General features: G+C 44.0%; 1 protein-coding gene and 1 long non-coding RNA gene across 6 annotated transcripts in view; one reads left to right on the forward strand and one right to left on the reverse strand.

The window, feature by feature from the left end:
• LOC143677147 (uncharacterized) lies at positions 1–19,596 on the reverse strand. Of its 2 annotated transcripts, XR_013172404.1 has the most exons (5): positions 19,193–19,591; positions 18,716–18,975; positions 14,097–14,256; positions 381–573; positions 1–107 (listed from the first exon to the last, which is right to left on the reverse strand). It is a non-coding gene; the product is annotated as an uncharacterized LOC143677147 (long non-coding RNA). The 2 variants fall into 2 exon arrangements; XR_013172403.1 differs by lacking the exons at positions 1–107; positions 381–573 and having other exon boundaries at positions 13,257–14,256; positions 19,193–19,596.
• The window catches only part of CHMP7 (charged multivesicular body protein 7), an 11,981-nt gene continuing 9,876 nt past the window's right edge, over positions 19,373–21,477 (forward strand). The window contains exons 1-2 of one of the 4 annotated variants that reach the window (XM_077152800.1): positions 19,373–19,486; positions 19,753–19,932. In XM_077152800.1, coding sequence (XP_077008915.1) covers positions 19,790–19,932 — 143 coding nt within the window. In that variant the 5' untranslated portion in view covers positions 19,373–19,486; positions 19,753–19,789. The other 3 variants (XM_077152799.1, XM_077152801.1, XM_077152798.1) reach the window with 3 other exon arrangements.

Raw genomic sequence — 21,477 nt, forward strand, 5'->3', positions numbered from 1 at the left:
CACAGCCTCTTCTTGGCCCAGCAATGTCCTCTTTAGAACAGACCACGTGCTTTGTCGAGCAAGCAGCTAGCATTGCGCTCTGCAGTTGCTTTGCTTTCTCTGAGATACTGCAAAAATGGAAAAAAAAAAAAAAAGCTCAAACAAAACAAGTAGCCCAACCACATACATACATATATACACTATTTCTAAAAAATAAATCTGAAATAAATCATGAAGATGGTTCACAGGATTATAAAGAGTCAGACCTGGACTAATTCCTTAGAGGACTCATGCATCAATTATTAGCTATTTAAATTGAGACACAAGAACTTTTAGAAGTATGGAAAGGGATTCCCAAATAATCATGAATCATGAAGTGATTGACTATGACTAATCCTTACATCAGTAGATTCTGCTTTATTACTGGAAGTCTTTCATAGTTAGATGATAGTTGTATAGTTCTATATAGTTCAGAAGCCAGTGTGTATTAAGGTAAATTGAAAAATGTCCTGGGTGCTCCTTTTGAGTCAATTGTTGCTTTAAATATTTTGTCCCGATTTTTCTTGCAAGAGGTTTGATCAAATCACAATACACCTATAAAAGATAAAAAAAAAAAGAACATAACAATCATAAATATTAATGCACCAAGCCAGAGTGCTCCAAAATACATAAGGCATACACTGAAAAGAGAGATAGACATATCTACCATAATAGTTGGAAACTTCAATTCCCTGCTTTCATAAATGGATAGAACATCTAGACAGAGGATTAATAATGAAACAGAGAATTTGAATAATATAATAAATGAACTAGACTTAACAGGTATTTATAGAACATTACACCCCACAATAGCAGGATACACCTTTTTCTCAAGTGCTCATAGATCATTCTCAAGGATAGACCATATGCTGGGTCACAAAGCAAGTCTCAATACATTTAAAAAGTTTGAAATCATACAAAACACTTTCTCAGATCATAAAGGAATGAAGTTGGAAATCAGTAATGGGCAGAGGGACAGAAAGTTCACAAATCTATGGAGGCTCAACAACACACACTTAGACAACCAGTGGGTCAAGGAAGAAATTACAAGAGAAATCAGTAAATATCTTGAGGCAAATGAAAATGAAAACACAACATATTAAAACTTATGGGATGCCGCAAAGGCAGGGCTAAGAGGGAAATTTATTGCCCTAAATGCCTATATCAAAAAAGAAGAAAGAGCAAAAATCAAGGAATTAACTGTCTACTTGGAAGAACTAGAGAAAGAACAACAATCTACTGCAAAGCAAGCAAGAGGAAAGAAATAATGAAGATTAGAGCAGAAATAAATGAAATTGAGAACATGAAAACAATTGAGAAAATCAACAAAACCAGAAGTTGGTTCTATGAGAAAATCAATAAAATTGATGGACCCTTAGCATGGTTGACAAAAAGAAGAGAGAGGATGCAAATAAATAAAATCAGAAATGGAAGAGAAGACATAACTATTGACCCCGCAGAAACAAAGGAGGTAATGAGAGGACATTATGCTAATAAACTGAACAATGTAGATGAAATGCACAACTTTCTAGAAAGGCATGAACAACCAACAACGACTCGAGGAGAAACAGATGACCTCAACAAACCAATCACAAGTAAAGAAATTGAATCAGTCATTAAGACGCTCACCAAAAGACAAAAGTCCAGGACAAGATGGTTTCACAGGTGAATTCAACCAAGCATCCAAGAAACAATTAGTACCAATCCTGCTCAAACGCTTCAAAAAAATTGAAGAGGAGGGAAGGCTACCTAACTCATTCTATGAAGCCAATATCATCCTCATACCAAAGCCAGACAAAGATACTACAAGAAAAAGAATTACAGACAAATCTCTCTGTATTAGTTAGGGTTCTCTAGAGAAACAGAGTCGACAGGAAATACTCGCAAAATATAAAATTTATAAAAGTGTCTCACGTAACCATGGTAACACAGAGTCCAAAATCCACAGGGCAGGCTGTGAAACTGACGATTCTGATGGAGGGTCTGGATGAACTCCATAGGAGAGGCTCACCAGCCGAAGCAGGAAGAGAGCCTGTCTCTTCTGAATCCTCCTTAAAAGGCCTCCAGTGATTAGATTAAGCATCACTTATTGCAGAAGACACTCCCCTTGGCTGATTAAAATTCTATGAAATGTCCTCATTGCAACAGACAGGCCAGCACTTGCCCAACCAGACAAACAGGTACCACCACTTGGCCAAGTTGACACATGAACCTGACCATGACACTCTCTAATGAATATAGATACAAAAGCCCTCCACGAAATTCTTGCAAATCGATTCCAGCAGCACATTAAAAGAATTATACACCATGACCAAGTTGGATTTATCCCAGATATGCAAGGATGGTTCAATTTAAGAAAATCAATTAATGTAATGCACCATATCAACAAATCAAAGCAGAAAAACCAAATGGTCATCTCGATTAATGCAGAAAAGGCATTTGACAAAATTCAACATCCTTTCTTGATGAAAACACTTTAAAGAATAGGAATAGAAGGGAACTTCCTCAACATGATAAAGGGAATATATGAAAAACCCATAGCTAGTATCATCCATCATCAAGAATAAGACGAGGATGTCCATTGTCACCATTGTTAGTCAACATTGTGTTGGAAGTCCGAGCCAGGGTAATGACAAGAAAAAGAGATACAAGGCATCCAAACTGGAAAGGAAGAAGTAAAACTCTTACTGTTTGCAGATGATATGATACTATATGTTGAAAACCCAGGAAAATCCACAGCAAACTACTAGAGCTATACAAAAATTATCTCAAAATGGATCAAAGAGCTAAACATTAGAGCTAAGACCATGAAACTTTTGGAAGAAAATGTAGGGAAATATCTTATAAAACCTGTAATAGGAGGCAGTTTCCTAGATCTTACACCCAAAGCACATGCATTGAAGAAAGAGATAAATGGGAATTCCTCAAAATTAAACACTTTTGTGCATCAAAGAATTTTGTCAAGAAAGTAAAAAGGCAGCTTACACAATGGGAGACAATATTTGGAAATGACATCAGATAAGGGTCTAGTATCCAGAATATATAAAGAGATTGTTCAACTCAACAACAAAAAGAAAAACAACCCAGTTACAAAATGGGCAAAAGACACGAACAGATACTTCTCAAAAGAGGAAATACAAATGGTTAAAAGGCATGTGAAAAGATGCTCAACTTCTCTGGCTATTAGGGAAATGCAAATCAAAATCGCAATGAAATGCCATCTTATACCCACCAGAATGGCCATTATCAATAAAACAGAAAATGACAAGTGCTGGAGAAGATGTGGAGAAAGAGACACACTTATCCACTGTTGGTGGGAATATAAAATGGTACAACCACTGTGGAAGGCAGTTTGGCAGTTTCTCGGGAAGCTAAGTATAGAAATGGTATATGATCCAGCAATACCATTGCTAGGTATCTATTCAGAGGACTTAAAGGCAAGGACACAAACAGACATTTTCACATCAATATTTATAGCAGTATTATTTACAATTGCCAAGATATGGAAACAACCAAAATGTTCATCAACAAATGAGTAGCTAAACAAGTGTGGTATGCACATACAATGGAGTATTACACAGCTGTAATATAGAATAATGTCATGGAGCATGTAACAACATGGATGGACCTTAAGGACATTATGCTGAGTGAGATTAGCCAGAAACAAAAGGACGAATACTGTATGGTCTCACTGATATGAACTAACATTAATGAGTTAACTTGGAGAATTTCAGTTAAGAACAGAGGTTATCAGAAGATAGAAATAGGGTAGAGATTGGGTAATAGGAGCTGAAGGGATACAGATTGTGCAACAGGGCTGATTGTAAAAATTCAGAAATAAATAGCACAATACCACCTGATTGTAGCACAATAATGTAAGTACACTGAATGAAGCTGAATGTGAGAATGATAGGAGGAGGGCTGGGGGTACATATGAAACCAGAAGGAAAGATAGACAATAAAGACCAAGATGGTATAATCTAGGAATGCCTAGTGTACAATGATAGTGACTGAAAGGTTTAGGAGGCGAAAGGGCAAGAAAGAAGGAAGGTAAACCAGGAAATTTAAAGTGGGCGGGTTTATTTCTGCACTCCTGGACAGAGCTCACTGAACCCAAGATGGAGAAAGGTGAGTGCACGCGCGGGCTTTGGTGTGGGCAGCTTTTAAGGATGGAGGTCAGGTGACGTCTGGAAGGGGTGGTTCATTAGTTCCGGAAGTCATGTCGTCCAGAAGGGGTGGTTCATTAGTTCCATCATGTTGGGAGGGGCGACGCAGCCTCCACAGCTCAAGTTGCAGTGCCCTTCCCTGTTCCCCAGACCTAACATTAAAGCCTTTTTGTGATAATAGGGTATCAAGATTCTTCTGGCTACTTCCTGCTGTACTGGGGCAATGTGGCATGATAGGCTGGGGTCGTCATGGTCAGGAGAGGGAGGAGGTTAGCTATAGGAATCTGGTGAGGAGGGTAGGCAGTGGTAATGATGCAGGAGCATTTGGTTGACTGCTACCCGTGATAGTTCCTTCATGTGTCCCTGAAGGAAGCTGAGGAGACAGTGAGCTAGGACAAAAAAGAGACAGATCAGGATAACTGGTCCAATTAGTGGGAGGAGCATGTCTCCAGGGGAGAAGAAATCCGGTCTAAGGCACAGTTAGTTCCTTGTTTTTTGTGGTAGAGATCTTCTTTTAGTTTGTTTAAGGTCTGAATATTTTGTTCCATACGTAGGATGGGCCCTCAATGGGGGTTAGGAGAATGAATAGCGTGAGTGATGCGAACATGAGTGGGCCCCAGGGGGTAATAAGTGTAGGGGTTCTCATCCTGTTTGTATAGTTTGACCCATGATAGGTGATGCCAAGAGGAGTCGCCCAGTAGTTTTACCACCATAGGAGTGGTGAGAATCACTGTGTGTGGGCCAGTCCACCGTGGTTGGAGTGGTTTGGGCTGAAGCTGTTTAAGGAGTATTTTGTCTCCTGGCCAGAGACCGTGGGGAGGATCAGCAGGATTAGTTTCCCCAGCTTGTGGCAGGTATTGATCGGCGTGTTCCTGCAGCAACTGCCTGATTAAGGAGAGATATGGTAAGTAAGAGCCCAAAGAGGGAGGCTGCACTGGCAGGTGGTGATTAAGTAGGAATGGGCGGCCTTACATGAGCTCAAAAGGACTTAAGAAAGTAGGTTCCCATGGAGTAGTGCGTAGTCAGGCAAAGGCTAGAGGAAGGAGGTCGGCCCAGGATTGTCGTAGTTCAACGGTTAACTTGGTTAGTTGTGTCTTGGTAAGACCATTAGCTCGTTCTACTTTACCAGAGGATTGGGGTCGGTAAGGAACATGTAATTTCCATTCTATTCCCAAGGCAGATGAGGTTTGCTGGACCACCTGAGAAATAAAGGCTGGGCCACTATCGGATTGGATGGAGGTGGGTCGTCCAAAGTGGGGAATGATTTGTTTCAGGAGGATGTCAGCCACCACATCAGCAGTCTCCCATGTAGTAGGGGAATCTTCTATCCAGCCTGTTAAGGGGTCAGTTGTAGTTAGTAGGTCTCATAATTTTTTGTGAGTGGGCATATGTGTGAAATCAATTTGCCAGTCCTGCCCTGGAAGTGGCCCCTCAGTTGATGGGTTGGGCAAGTGGGGCGTAACCCTCTTTGCGGGTTTGTTCTTTGGTAAGTGGGACAGGAGGAGCAGACTGACGTTATGAGATGAGTCAGGGATGGGTGATGGAATAAGGGCTGGAGGAACTGTGTGAGGGCCCTGGGTCCGATATGAAGTGACGAATGTACTTGAGAAAAAATATCAGGGGCCTGTTTTGTTGGAAGAGCCACCTTGTTATTGAGGAAGATCCAGCCCTCCAGTGTAGTAGAGCCTCCCAGTGCAAGGAGGTTTTCACATTCCCTGGAAGAGTAGGCAGGTTGGAGGGAAGGAAGAGTAAAGAAAAGAATCGGTGCTGGAGGGCTTAAAGGTGAGGGCTCTTTGGTCAGTCCTCACGCGACGGCATCAGCCCAGTTATTTCTGCAGGTGATATCGGAGTTATCTGTTTGGTGCCCTTTGCAATGGATGATGGCCACCTGTGAGGGCAATAGAAGTGCTTGAATCAAGCGTTGGATAAGCTTAGCGTTAATTACAGGTGAGCCTTTGGTGGTCAGGAACCCTCGCTCCTTCCAGATGGCTAAGTGGCAGTGCACGATTAGGAAAGCATATTTGGAGTCCGTGTAGATATTGGTGGATTTGTTTTTGGCTAGGTGTAAGGCTCTAGTGAGGGCAATTAGTTCAGCTTTTTGGGATGTGGTTCCCTCTGGGACCCATACAGCTTCAAGTATTTCGGTGGGAGAAACTATAGCATATGAAGCCCCGCGCTGTCCCTGTTGGTCTATAATTGAGCTGCCGTCTATAAAAAGGGTGAGATCTTGTGACAGTGGCGTGTCTGAGAGGCCCTGGTGTGCGGAGGCGAGCTCTTCCATGATTTTGGTGCAAAGGTGAGTGGGCTGTGGAGGGGGGCTTGATAGGGTACCGTGAGGGAGGAGAGTAGCAGGGTTGAGGCTAGGCGAGACAGAGAGTGTGACATCCAAATTTTCCAGGAAGAGCAAATGAAATTCCTGGAGATGGGAAGGGGTGAGCAGAGAGAGAGAGATTTATGGGATAAGAGGTCTTGTAGACGATGTGTCAACAGGACTTGGAGAGGCCTATCCAGAGTAAGTTTAAGAGCTTCACACATTAGGGTAGCAGCTGCAGCCAGCGCTCGGAGACAGGGAAGCCATCCATGGGCGGTGGGGTCCATCTGTTTAGAGAGATAGGCTACTAGATTATAAGTTGGTCCCAGAGGTTGGGTTAAGACTCCCACCGCTATTCCTTGCTTTTCATCTGTGAAAAGGAAGAAGGGTTTGTTAGAATTTGAGAGAGCGAGTGGAGGTGATCCAAGTAAGGCATCATGGAGAACCAAGAAAGTTTTGGCTACAGTAGAGGGGTTGTCTAGGGGTCCCACAGGCGTTGCCTTGGCCATGTCATAAAGAGGCTTCACTAGGAGGGAAAAACTGGGGATGCAGTGTCGGAAGAACCCCACAAAACCTAGGAAGGACAAAATTTGTTCAGCATTTTCTGGAGGTTGGAGTTCTCGGAGGGCTTGCTGTCTGTCTACTGTTAGGTGTCAGGATGTGGGAGGGAGGCGGAGCCCCAGGTAGGTGACGGTGGAGGAAGAAAGTTGAGCTTTGGCAGGTGAGACTCAATATCCTTTGTCAGCTAAAAAATTCAATAACGTGGCTGTAGCCTTTGTGGAAGTTTTTTCAGAAGGGCTGCAAATTAACAGGTCATCTACATATTGGAGAACGATACTGGGAGTTAGATTGCACTCTGTTAGGTCCCTGGATAGGGCTTGGCCAAAGATATGGGAGCTATCGCAAAACCCCTGAGGTAGTACCATCCATGTAAGTTGTTGGGCTGCCGAAGAGTCCGGGCCTTCCCAGGTAAAGGCAAATAAATAGTAACAGGCAAGGGTCTAGAGGAATTGTGAAGTAGGCATCTTTGAGGTCTAGGATAGAATAATGAGTAGTGTGAGGAGGTATGTGTGAGAGAAGAGTATATGGATTGGGAACTACTGGGTGGATGGGGATGACAGCCTCATTAATTAGTCAGAGTTCATGGACTAAATGGTAAGAACCATCAGGTTTTTTGACAGGCAAGATAGGGGTGTGATATGATGAGTTAGTGGGTACGAGGAGTACCTTGAGCCAGTTAATGATGGGTTGGAGTCCTTTCCGATGGGTTATGGAGATGGGAAATTGTGGCCAAGATGGGAATGAGGATGGATCTTTTAGTCGGATGAGAACTGGTTTATGATGGGAAGCTATCAGGGGAGTTGAGGTATTCCATACTTCCGGGTTTACTAGGTGAGGTGGTAGGGGAGGAGCAGGAAGGGTGGACTCCTGAGTGGAAGTGGAGGCCACACATAAGGGTAATAGTAAATTCATTTGAGGTTTTTGTATCCAGTGTAGTGAGGCCCCTAATTTGGCAAGAAGGTCTCACCCCATTAGTGTGGTGGAGCAAAAAGGTATGACTAAGAAAGAGTGTATAATGGGGTAGCCATCTATTAAACATGTAAGTGGTCTGGTAGTTAAGGGGCACGAAGGACGGCCATCTATGCCCATAACTGTGACCTGGGAAGGAAGGAGTTGACTGAGTAGGAGGGGAGGATGGAGAAGGTAGCCCCTGTGTCCATTCAAAAGGAGGCAGACTTACCCGCTACCTTGATTGTTACTCTGGGCTCGATGAGGGTGATCGGGGTCGCTGAGGCCAGGCGTCATCAGTCATTGGTGGCCAGACCCAGGACCACCAGTGGTGGGTCAGGGGTTGGAAGGACGGCCCCTTCATGGCCAGGCGCCGTGGGGCACTCACTTTTCCAATGTCCCTTTTTCCCACAGAGGGGGCATGGTCCCTTGGGCGGTCGAGGATTTGGACACTGGCAGGACCAGTGTCCATCGAGGCCACATTTGAAGCACCTTCCTGGTGGTGGATTAGTCATAACCAGCTTCTCGTCAATTGAAGTGGGCCTCAGGGATGCAATCAGGGATTGGGTTTGTAAGTTCGCCCTTCAGCGGTCCCAGGACTCCTTTTCCACCCTCTCCAATTCATCACGAGTATCAAAAATTTTAAAGGCCATTTTCACCAGGTCACGAATAGGGGCCTGAGGACCATCCTCGATTTTTCTAAGTTTGCGCCTTATATCTGGAGCTGACAGGGATATAAAATGTGTGGCTAAGATGGTTTTACCAGCTTCCAAGTCAGGGTCTAGGCAGGTATATTGGGAGAGGGCTTCTGTGAGCCAGTTTAGAAAAGCGGCAGGGTTTTCTTCAGGACCTTGAGTAATTTCCCTTAGCTTATGGAAGTTTACGAATTTATGGGAAGTTTTCTGCATGCCAGCTATGAGGCATGTAAGAATCTTGTCTCACCTAACCCATCTGTTTCTCCCAGCTGGGGTGTCAGTCTGATAGTCCCACCCTGGCTCTTGATCTGGTACTGCCTCGGCCCCCACCAGTATGGTGGCTGCCAGGACAGAAGGAGGAAGTGGAGGGCAAGATGGTGGCTGAGATGCTGCTGGTGTGGTCAGTTATATGCACCTGGCTAGCATGAGTCCTGGCCGCATTGAAAATGCAGTCCATTTCGTTGGTAGTGAGGGAAGAAGAGCAGATTACATGGATATCATGCCAGGTAAGGTCATAGGCATTAGGCAGATATTGGAATTCTTTAATATAGGTAGTTGCATTGTTGGAGAAGGAGCCCAATTGTTTTCCAACGTGTGAGAGATCGGCCAGGGCAAAGGGAGTGTGTACTTGAATTAGCCCTTCGGGTGCTGCAACTTCCCTGAGGGGGGCAGAGTAAAGTACTTTTTGAGTGGGTATGGGAGCTTACAGGTGAGGATGGCAGGGCCACTGAGGACGGTGAAGGGAGAAGAGGGCACGGTGGTGGTTGGAGAGTCGCTGGAATAGAAGGAGGTAGGGAAGGATAAGATGGCGGCTGGGGAGCCGCTAGAGCAGAAGGGGAAAGAGAAGGACAAGATGGTGGTTAGAGCGCTGCCGGCGCAGAGGGAGAGAGAGAAGGGTAAGATGGTGGCTGGACTGCCACTGGGATGGAAGGAGGAAGTAAAGGACAAGATGGCGGCTGAGGTGCTGCCAGGACAGAAGGAGGAAGTGGAGGGCAAGATGGTGGCTGAGATGCTGCTGGAGCAGAAGGAGGAAGTGGAGGGCAAGATGGTGGCTGAGATGCTGCTGGAGCAGAAGGAGGAAGTGGAGGGCAGGATGGCGGCTGAGGTGCTGCTGGAGCAGAAGGAGGAAGTGGAGGGCAAGATGGTGGCTGAGATGCTGCTGGAGCAGAAGGAGGAAGTGGAGGGCAGGATGGTGGCTGAGGTGCTGCCAGAGCAGAAGGAGGAAGTGAAGGACAAGATGGTGGCTGAGGTGCTGCCAGGACAGAAGGAGGAAGTGGAGGGCAAGATGGTGGCTGAGATGCTGCTGGAGCAGAAGGAGGAAGTGGAGGGCAGGATGGTGGCTGAGGTGCTGCCAGGACAGAAGGAGGAAGTGGAGGGTAGGATGGTGGCTGAGGTGCTGCCAGAGCAGAAGGAGGAAGTGAAGGACAAGATGGCAGCTGAGGTGCTGCCGGAGCAGGAGGAAGTGAAGGACAAGATGGTGGCTGAGGTGCTGCCAGAGCAGGAGGAAGTGAAGGACAAGATGGCAGCTGAGGTGCTGCCAGAGCAGAAGGAGGAAGTGAAGGACAAGATGGCAGCTGAGGTGCTGCCAGAGCAGGAGGAAGTGAAGGACAAGATGGTGGCTGAGGTGCTGCCAGAGCAGAAGGAGGAAGTGAAGGACAAGATGGCAGCTCAGGTGCTGCCAGAGCAGAAGGAGGAAGTGAAGGACAAGATGGCGGCTCAGGTGCTGCCAGAGCAGAAGGAGGAAGTGAAGGACAAGATGGCGGCTGAGGTGCTGCCAGAGCAGAAGGAGGAAGTGAAGGACAAGATGGCGGCTGAGGTGCTGCCAGGACAGAAGGAGGAAGTGGAGGGCAGGATGGTGGCTGAGGTGCTGCCAGAGCAGAAGGAGGAAGTAGAGGGCAAGATGGTGCCAGGAGAGCCACTGGCAGAGTAGGAGGAAGAGGAGGGCTAGATGGCGGCAGGAGCACCGATGGCAGAGAAGGAGGAAGAGGAGGGCTAGATGGCGGCAGGAACACAGCCAGACAGAGAGGAGGGTAGAGCGGGGTAGAAGAGGATAGTTTCCCTGAATGTGGTGGTGGCCCTGGTCGTTTAAAGGAAGATGAATCGAAGGGGTCAGAAAAGGAGGAAGTTTCATCAGATTGTTTGTGTAGAAGTGGGGATTTGGGGGTTTCTCTGGCTAGAAGAACCTGAACTACAGAGCAGGAAGTACAAAGGGAGGAGCGCAGAAGAAAAAAAGCCTGGACATAAGGAATTTTGGCCCATTTGTCATTCCTCTGGCAAAAGTTGTGGAGGTTTGTAAGGATATTAAAATCGAAAGTCCCATCCTCAGGCCAATGAGAATCATTATCCAATTGATATTGGGGCCAAGCCTTTTTACAAAAGTAAGTGAGGCGTTTTGGCCGGATGTCTGGAAGTAACTCCAGTGTGGATAGGTTTGTCAGAAGACAACCCAGAGGAGTATAAGGTTTGGTCTTTGAGGACTTATTGCCCATACAGATGGGTCTCAAAGGACAAAGGACTGGCCCAGGGGGTGTTGGCGTCCCAATGCCCTGAGAGAGTCCTCGGAGCTCTTACGAGTGGGGGCTCATCTCCACAGGGGACGTCTCACCCTGGTTTGAGGCCCTTTCAGGTCCTGGACCTGAATTTGGGAGGGAAACGAGAAGCAGGGTGTCCCCACAACTTTTTGAGTCCCGGGAAAAGGGAGTAAGTCTTGTGGGTGTCCCTGTTCACCTCAGCCCTCGGAAGAGAACCTGATGTGAATTCACAGTTTTCGGGGAGTAATTTACAGACAGGCTCTCTTGGAATGGTGAGACCCGACAGCAGGGCTAGGAGGGAAGGGACTTACCCAATCTGTGGTGGATGTAGCGGAGGGCCAAAGGATCCCTTGTTGCTGGCTATGTGGAGGAGAGGAAGCCAGGGCGCCCCTGGCCAGGCGGGTGGCACCTGCACTCCTCTCCCGGGTTTCAGCACCAAGATGAAAGGTTTAGGAGGTAAAAGGGTGAGAAAGAAGGAAGGTAGACCAGGAAATTTAAAGTGGGCGGGTTTATGTCTGCGATCCCGGGCAGAGCTCACCGAACCCAAGATGGAGAGAGATGAGTCCGCATGCGGTCTTTGGCATGGCAGCTTTTAAGGATGGAGGTCAGGTGATGTCCAGAAGGGGGGTTCATTAGTTCCGGAAGTCATGTTGGGAGGGGCGACACAGCCTCCGCAGCTCAAGTTGCAGTGCCCTTCCCCATTCCCCCGACCTAACAGTGACTAAATGTACAAATTTTAAAAATGTTTTTGCATGAGGAAGAACAAAGGAATGTCAATATTGCAAGGTGTTGAAAATAGATGGTCATTCATATTTTAAAACTTCAACTTCTGTATGAGACTAAAGCAAGACATGTTTATTTGGTACAAAATTTATACTTTGATGAGTGCATTTCCTAACTTAACATATATGAGCAGTTTAATTGGGCACCATAAGTACACAGAACCTTGAATAGGGCATGAGATTTTGTAGGTTGTCTAGGTTAGTGTGATGCCCCAATAAATCCCAGAGTGATTTGAACAGTGAATAAAGAAACATTTGCAAAGTCCCCATGTGGGAATGGGGAGAAAGGCAGAAAATTCAACTTCCCCATTCAGAGAATTCCTGATATTCTTGCAAGCAGTGGGGACAAACAAATCAATAGGCTGAGCCCTCAATCTTAGGGTTTGCCCCTATGAAACTTATTCCTGCAAAATACAGGCTATGTCTACTAAAAATTAGGCCTAAGAGTCACCCCCCAGAGAACCTCTTTTATTGCTCAGATGTGGCCTCTCTCTCTAAGCCAACTCAGCATGTAAACTCACTGCCTTCACCCCTAAGTGGAACATGACTTCCCGGGGTGTAAATCTCCCTAGCAATGTGGGACAGGAAGCCTTTGATAAGCCAAGACTTGGCATCAAGAGATTGAGAGAGCATTTTTGACCAAAAGGGGGAAGAAAGAAATGAGACAAAATAAAGTTTCAGTGGCTAAGAGATTTCAGAGTCAAGAGGTTATCCTGGAGGTTATTCTTATGCATTATATAGATATCTCTTTTTAGTTTATGGTGCATTGGAATGGCTAGAGAGAAGTACCTGAAACTGTTGAGCTGTGTTCCAGTGGCCTAGATTCTTGAAGACAACCACATAAAGATATAATGTTTACAATGTAACTGTGTGATTGTGAGAACCTTGTGTGTGATGCTCCTTATATCTAGGGTATGAACAGATGAGTAAAATACATGCATATAAATAAATAATAGAGGAGACAAAGGGTAAAATAAATTGGGTAGATAGAAACACTACTGGTCAATGAGAGGCAGGGGTAAGGGGTATGGTATGTATGAGCTTTTTTCTTTTTTCTTTTTCTTTCTTTTGCTGGAGTGATGCAAGTGTTCAAAAAATGATCATGGTGATGAATATGCAACTATGTGATGGTATTGTGATCCATTGATTGTACACCATATATGGAATGTTTTTGTCATCAATATATGTCTGTATGTTAAGTTTTTACAATAAAAATATTTATGAATATACATATATATGACTGTATCATTATCCCTCAAAATAAAAAATGCTCTACTGTTTTAGTTTATTGGCTGCTAAAACAAAAACTATGCAATGGGTTGGCTTAAACAATGGGAATTTACTGGCTCATGGTTTTGAGGTTAGGAGAAGTCTAAAACCAAGTTGTCATAAAAGTGATGCTTTCTCCCAGAAGACAGGCTTTGGGGCTGGCTCCTGGCAATCCTTGCCCTTGGCTTTCCTTTCACACAGCAATGCACAGAGCTTCTTCGCACTTCTCTTCCAGTTTCATTGACTTTCAGCTTCAGCCTGCTCCTAGTGGCTTTCTCTTTCTCTGTGGTCTTCCCTACAAGGCCTTCAGCAACAGGATTAAGACTCATCCTGATTCAGTTGGGCCACACTTTAACTGAAGTAACTTCATCAAAAAGTCCTATGTGCAATGACTTCACACCCACAGGAATGGATTAAGTTTAAGAACATGATTTTCTGGGGTACATGGCTCCAAGATACCACACCAGTATCATGAAATATCTAGTTAATATTGAAGTTATCTAATTGTCTCACAAATGAATTTTATGATTGTTTGTACAAATCAGGATCCAGTAATGTCCACACATTACACGTTAAAAGTCTTTTTGTTGCAGAAACAAGGTCATTATCAAATAGGATTTCCCACAGTCTGGATTTTGCTGATCGCAACCTCAGTTTTCACGTAACATGTTCCTCTATCTTCTACTTTTTTCTTTGTATTATTATTCCCCACAAACTAGCCCTTAGATCTAGAGGCTTGATCAGATTCAGGTTCTATATTTTTTTACAAAAAGACGTCATAGGTGCTGCTGTTTACTTCGTACTGTAGTACTTACTTCAGGAGGCATGTAACATCTGGTTGTCTTTTGGGGGGGATGTGGAGATTAAACAGCAGGTGTTGTCACACTGACCCATCCATTTTTAAATACCAAGGGGGTATTTTAGAGAGGGCATTCAAACAAGGCCTCCATGCAGAGTTGACTTTTAAGCTGTGACCTAAAGGATGAGAAAACACCAGTCATGCATAATAGAGGATGAGTGTAGCAGACCGAAGGAAGATCAAGGGTACCTGTGGTGAGAAATGGCTTGTGATACATTCAACAGCCCTTGTCAGATCAGCAGAGCTTTCTTTTTCCTTTCTCCACTGCACTGAGTAGCCCTCCTGGCCTCCAAAAGATGAAAGCAGAATACCCTTTGCCTGGAAATTCCAGATACCTAATGACACCCTCAGTTACCTGCCTTTGCTCTCCTAAAAATGCTTAGGAAGAGGACTATTTTGACATGGCTAAACCGAGGGACAGAAAACAACCTGGTGTCATCCAGGACACAAACCAACTAGCCATTTTATTGGACATTATGTGGCAGAAATGTGCTTCTTAGAGCACAACTTATTTTTCACATCATATACTAGTCTTCTTTTCTGGAATATTCTCCTCCAGACAAAATAGCTGTAGCTCAATTTTCTCTTCTGTAAAATGGGGAAAATATTAAAACACCTCACAGGATTGTTACGGGTATTAGATGAGATACTGACTGTATAAGTGTTAAGTAGAATGTAGCAGAATACATATTAGCCAGTTGATACTTACTCTTCTTACAACCAATCATATTGCATTCTTCAAAATGCTCATTAAAATTTTCCCTTATTGGGGTCTCAAACAGCCAAAACCATCTTGAAAAAGAAGAATGAAGTGGGAGGATTCACGCTTCCTGACTTTAAAGCATATTATAAAGTTATAGTCATCAAAGCAGCATAGTACTGACATAAAGATTGGACATATTGATCAATGGAATCAAATTGAGAGTTCAGAAACAGATGCTCAGATTTACGGTCAGTTGATTTTTGATGTCTCCCAAGTCCATTCAACTGGGATAGAACAGTCTCTTCAGTAAATAGTACTGGGAGAACTGGATATCCTTTTCCAAAGGAATTAAAGAGGACCTCTATTTCACACTCTATACAAAAATTAACTCAAAATGGATCGGAGACTTAAATATAAGAGCTGGCACCATAAAACTCCTAGAAGAAAATGTAGGGAAACATCTTTAATATCTCAGGATAGGCAGTAGTTTCTTAAATCTTTCTCCCAAAACACAAGCAATAAAAGAAAAAAATAGATTAACAGAACATCCTCAAAACTGAACACTTCTGGACTTGTCAAAAGGGTGAGAAGGCAGCCAACTCAATGAGAAAATATTTTTCTCAAGCTGTAAACTACATATCTGCTAAGAGTTTGATATCCAGAATATACAAAGAAATCCTATAACTCAACAATAAAAAGACAAACAAACCAATTTAAAAACAGACAAAAGACATGAATAGACATTTCTCCAAAGAGGAAATACAAATGACTAAAAGTACATGAAAAAACATTCAGCTTCGCTAGCTACTAGGGAAATACAAATCAAATGAGATATCATTTCACATCTACCAGAATGGCCAATATTAAACAACCAGGAAACTACAGGTGTTGGAGAGGATGTGAAGAAATAGGAATACCTATTCACTTCTGATTGGAATGGAAAATAGTACAGCCGCTGTGGAAGACAGTTGGTGGTTCCTCAGAACAGTAAGTATAGAGTTGCCTTGTGACCCAGCAATCCTCCTACTTGGTATATACCCAAAAGAATTGAAAGCAGGGACTTAAACAGACATTTGCCCTCCTTATTCATACTGCCAAAAGATGGAAACAACCCAAGTGTCCACCATCAAATGAATGGATAAACAAATGTGGTTTATATGATGGAGTATTATTCCATCATGAAGCACATGACATCATGATGTAACTGGAGAACATTAAGTGAAATAAGTCAGACAAAAAAGACAAATATTGTATAATTTCACTAATATGAACTAATTATAATATGTAAACTCATAAACCTAAAGTCTAGAATATAAATTCCTGAGAGATAGAATGAGGCAAGAAAAGGGGAGCAGATGCTTAATATATGAAGAATTTTTAACCAAGTTGATTTAAATATTTGGAAATAAATAGAGGCAATGGTAACACATTACTGTAAGTATAATTAACAGTGCTGAGTTGAACGTGAATGTGGTTGAAAGGGGAAGTTCAGAGTCATGTTTGTCACTTTACAAGAAATGCTAGAGGTTATAACATGGGACTGTACAAAACAGTGAATCTTGTGGTGGAAAATGACTGTGATTAACAGTATAAATATTTTAAAAGTTCTTTCATGAACTGGAACAAATATGTCACTATTATAAGGAATTAATATTAGAGTAGAATATGGGAAAATGTATTTATTTATTGAAAACTATGGACTATAGTTAACAGTAGTTTTTTTTTACTTTTTTATTGTATTATATAATGTATATATAAAGCAAAGAAAGAAAAAAGCAATAGTTTTCAAAGCACTCTTCAACAAGTAGTTACAGGACAGATCCTAGAGTTTTTCATAGGCTACCATACCATCATCTCAGATTTTTCCTTCTAACTGCTCCAGAACATGGGAGGCTAGAAGGAGTATATATTTTTTTATTATCACAATTGACTTGTGTGTGTGTGTGTGTGTGTGTGTGTGTGAGAAAAATAATATATATACAAAAAAGCAATGATTTTCAAAGCACAACACAACAATTAATTGTAGAATAGATTTCAGAGTTTGGTATGAATTATAATTCCACAATTTTAGGTTTTTACTTCTAGGTGCTCTAAGATACTGGAGACTAAAATATCTGTATAAAGATTCATCAGTCGTACTCATTTGTTAAACCCTACCTTCTCTGTACAACTCCACCATCACCTTTGATCTTTCTCCCACTCTTTAGGGGTATTTGGGCTATGCCCATTCTAACTTTTTCATGTTGGAAGAGACTGTCAATAATATGGAATGGGGGGTGGAACTAGTTGATGTTCTGGAGAGGCTGGCCCCTCTGCATTTCAGAACTTATCTGGCCCAGGAACCCATTTGGAGGTTGTAGGTTTCTGGAAATTAACTCTAGTGCATGGGAACCTTTGTAGAATCTTATATACAGCCTTAAATATTCTTTAGGATTGGCTGGAATGGTCTTGGTTGGCGTTTGGCAAGTTATGATAGGTAGCAATGTCTGACTAAAGCTTGTGTAAGAGTGACCTCCAGAGCAGCCTCTTGACTCTATTTGAACTCTCTCAGCCACTGATACCTTATATGTTACACTTCATTTCCCCCTTTTGGCCAGGATGGCATTGTTGATCCCACAGTGCCAGGGTCAGACTCTTCCCTACGTGTCATCTTCCATGCTGCCAGGGAGACTTTCATCCCTGGATGTTATGTCCCAAACAGGGGAGAGGGTGATGATTTCATTTGCAGAATTGGGCTTAGAGAGAGTGGGGCCACATCTAAGCAAGAAAAGAGGTCCTCCTGAAGTAACACTTAAGCATATCTAGAGGTAGGCTAAGCTTCTCCACTACATACATAAGCGTCACAAAGTTAACAGTAATATTTTAACATTCTTTCATCAGTAGTAACAAATGTACCATACCAATGCGAGGGGTCAATAACAGGGGTGGTGGAGGAAGAGATAAGGAATATGGGATGTTTTTGGATTTTCTTCTTGGAGTAATAAAAATGTTCTAAAATTGATTGTGGTGATGAATGCTTGAATATATGGTGATTCTATGAGCCACTGATTGTATACTTTGGATGGATTGTACAGTTTGTGAACACATCTCAAATTGCATTAAAAAAGAAAAAAATTCCCTCATTAAAATTCATTTGAAAACACAACTATACAGCCAGCCATTCAAGGCTTTATATACATCATAACATTTCCTCATGATGGCCCTATTAGGAAATATTATCTTACATTACAGGGAAACAGATTCAGCAAGGTTAGGTACCTGACCAAGGTCACACAGCCAGTAAGTGACAGAGATCAGATTTATATTCAAATCTGGAGATTGATACTTAGTTTCAATAAACAGGCAACTTTTCTTTTCACCTTTTAAAAGGCTCAATTAAAAAGAAAACCAATTTATTCTCACCATCCTAGACCCGGTCATTGCTAGTAACATTCTCAGAGAGAATTTTATCATATATATGAGCTCTCATTCTAACAAGATTCTAAGATATTTGAAGGGCAAGTATCAAGTCATAAACTTTTCAGTTTATGGAATATTTCTTCAGCACCACCTATGTGTCATAGCAAGACATTTATGTCATTGTGCCTGCTCTCAGAGAATCAGGGAAGGAACAGGAGTAAATGTTAAGCTGTGTAGTCTATGAAAGAGATCATCAATAAATCAGGATAGTTGGAGAAGGTTTCAAGGAACAGTTAGAATTGAGTCTGACTGGAAAGGATCAATAGGTTGCTGATATTCAAAAAGTGAAACAGGGAAAATCTAGAGCAGAAGAAGGGGTGGGGTGGGGGTGGGGGCGCAATAGTGGAAGCTCATATATTTCTCAAAAGTCAGTGTATACACAGTCACAGAGTTTGAGTGACAGTTCTGCTTACTTGATGACATTGCGGCAAAAGGAAGAGATCTTGGAAGTTTAAACGTCTTCAGTCAAGAACTGTTGGTTGGGGAGATGTAAACCTTGATCAGAGAATCCAAATCCCACCAGGTAGTCCTGACACCTGACCAATACTGCTTTTCTTTCTCTTGACCAAGCCGCCAGCCTTGCGCCTTGGGGGACTCAATCCGCTCCCTTCCCCGCCCTACTAACTTGAAACTAATCTTGTAGCTCTGGGATTGCAGAGAAAACCAACTCAGCCTGCAGAGGTAAAAAAGGGAAAAAGACAACTTCAGATACAAGCTATTTCAAGTTCTCAACCTCGCCCGGCACCTCCGCCTCCCCACTTTCTCCGGATAGCCTACTGGTATTTTTCCACTACCTTTGTCCTGACAATAAAATTCAACCAACCCTTTGAGTTCCTCGAAGTTGAGTTCTACTGTCTCTTCCCTATCATGGTCGTCATGAATTAACTCACCCCTGTCTGTTCCACATTGTCCACTGCAATTGCTTTTCCTTTGACACGCCCCTTAGCGTGGACTCTCTAGCCGCATTATGGAAAGGCATAAACATTTGCCTCTCTATCGTGCTTCGCAAACTCTATGATCTTTGATGCGTCCTTTCGCGCGTCCACCGGCCACGCATGCGCAAAAACCTTCCTTCCTCACAAAGACTGCGGGCTGAGGAATCGGCGCAAGCGTCCTGTGTGTCTGAGAATATTATCATCCCGCCTTCTGGCGAAAGGAGGCCAGCGCGGCGCATGCGCCTGAAAGCGAGTAGCCCCTATTTCATGCCGGAGGTGGCGGTGACGTGATGACAGGGGAGGAGGTGGTCAAGGGACGGAAGCCGGGAAGGAACTAGGGCGGAAGGGGACTAGAAGCAAGGCTGTGTTCAGAGTCTTTGCGGGGCTGGGGTTCCGATGTGGTCCCCGGAGCGGGAGGCCGAGGCCCCGGCCCGGGGAGACCCCGCGTGCCTACTGCCCCCCGAGTGGGAGGAGGATGAGGAGCGTATGTCCTTCCTGTTCTCTGCCTTTAAAAGGAGTCGCGAGGTGAACAGCACCGACTGGGACAGCAAGATGGGCTTCTGGGCGCCGTTGGTGTTGAGCCACAGCCGCCGCCAAGGGGTGGTGCGCTTGCGTCTGCGAGACTTGCAGGAGGCCTTTCAGCGCAAAGGCAGCGTCCCGCTGGGCCTGGCCACCGTGCTGCAGGACCTGCTGCGGTGAGGGGCCGGCAAGGACCGGGGTCCGGGCTGGGGCGGGGGCGAGGGCGGCTCCCTGAGGTCGGGGACAGGGTCCTGTTCTCTCTTCTCTGACAGCGTATTGCACCCAACTCGGAGTCTGGCAGAGTAGGCGTTCCACGTTTAATGAACAGATGGAGAAGAAGGAAGGAAATGAGGCTGGGTTAGGAGTGTTGTTGGGAGAGGGGTTAGTGGGCTGGGGAGAAATAGTCTGATTAGATGGGATCCTGATGGTAAGAGAGGACAGTCTGGCACAGGTGACAATGATTTACCTAGACTGGAATCCCCTTATATAGCTATTTCTTAAGGGCCTCCAAATTTGATTTACACCTGAAACAGAAGGTCTGAGATAGGATTTGTTGAAGTAGGGAGGACCAGAACTAAGGAGAGGGCAGTCTGGGGAAGAGATCTCTAGGGATCCTGCCAAGAACCCCTTTGGCATAGGTCATGTGTCAGGTCTGTCCTGGCTTGTCCTTGGCATAGGCCCTTTGCAGTGGACAGGACATGAAGGAGGGTGGGCGCTTTACTGATTATCTTGGTACACTGAGAAGGAGCTGTAGGTAATTTGTAGGCAACAGGTATAGTGTTTGGAAACTTCCCTGAAGAGATAACATTGATAGCAAATAGCATACAGCACTTCACAGTGTACAGATACTGTGTGTTCACGTTCCCTCTGACCCTCTCAGTAGTTCTGTGGGTGAGGTGGTAAGATTATCTTCAGAAGACAGAAGAAGAAACAGCTTGAGAGACCAGCTGACTTATTCAGGGTCATGCAGTTAGAGGTAATGCCAGGACCTCAACCCTGGTCTTCTGATTCTAAATCATTTGCACTTTTCACTTACATATCCCATTTAGACCAGCCTGGCACAGTACCTGACTCAGTGAATGAAGGAGAAAGTCAAACTTTGATACTTTTTTAAGCTAACTATTCTGTTTGATTAAGCCACCTTCATTTCTTCTCTGCTTCTATTCACAGTACCTTCCCATAGGCTGACATTGGTGTAACAAGCCTGTCCTGAAATTTCTTTTTTCTAAGAAAGTATACTGTGGAGAAAGTTTTAGTGTATGCATGTAGTGGAGAACAGAGGAGACAGTACCTGAAGAAGTCAGTGAGTGACAAGGCCAGCTGGGCTTCCGCACTGTGGCAGGACCATGATCTACCGCTTCTGATCCAGAGGTTTAATAGTGTGATTTCTCCCCTCCTAACCGCTGTCACTCTACTGAAGCTTCTTGGTGCTTGACTGTGTCTGCAACCTGAAGATTTTCTTGGGCAGATATTTCTACATGGAAGCAACATAGTAGTTAAAAGCTTCGCTCAGGGGCCATACCGCCCAGGCTCAAATCCTGGCTGTGCCACTTGCTAAATTATGTTACTTCTGTAAACCTTAGACCAATTATAAAATGGTGATGATCATTGCATCTAGGTTTATTGTGAGGATTCGAAGAGATATTCCTTATATAGCTCTTAGCATAGCACCTGGCCCATGGTAAGCATTCAGCAAATTTAGCTCCTGTTATTGCCAGCAC

Source organism: Tamandua tetradactyla, chromosome 3 (assembly GCF_023851605.1).
Source record: "Tamandua tetradactyla isolate mTamTet1 chromosome 3, mTamTet1.pri, whole genome shotgun sequence".
NCBI classification, from domain to species: domain Eukaryota; kingdom Metazoa; phylum Chordata; class Mammalia; order Pilosa; family Myrmecophagidae; genus Tamandua; species Tamandua tetradactyla.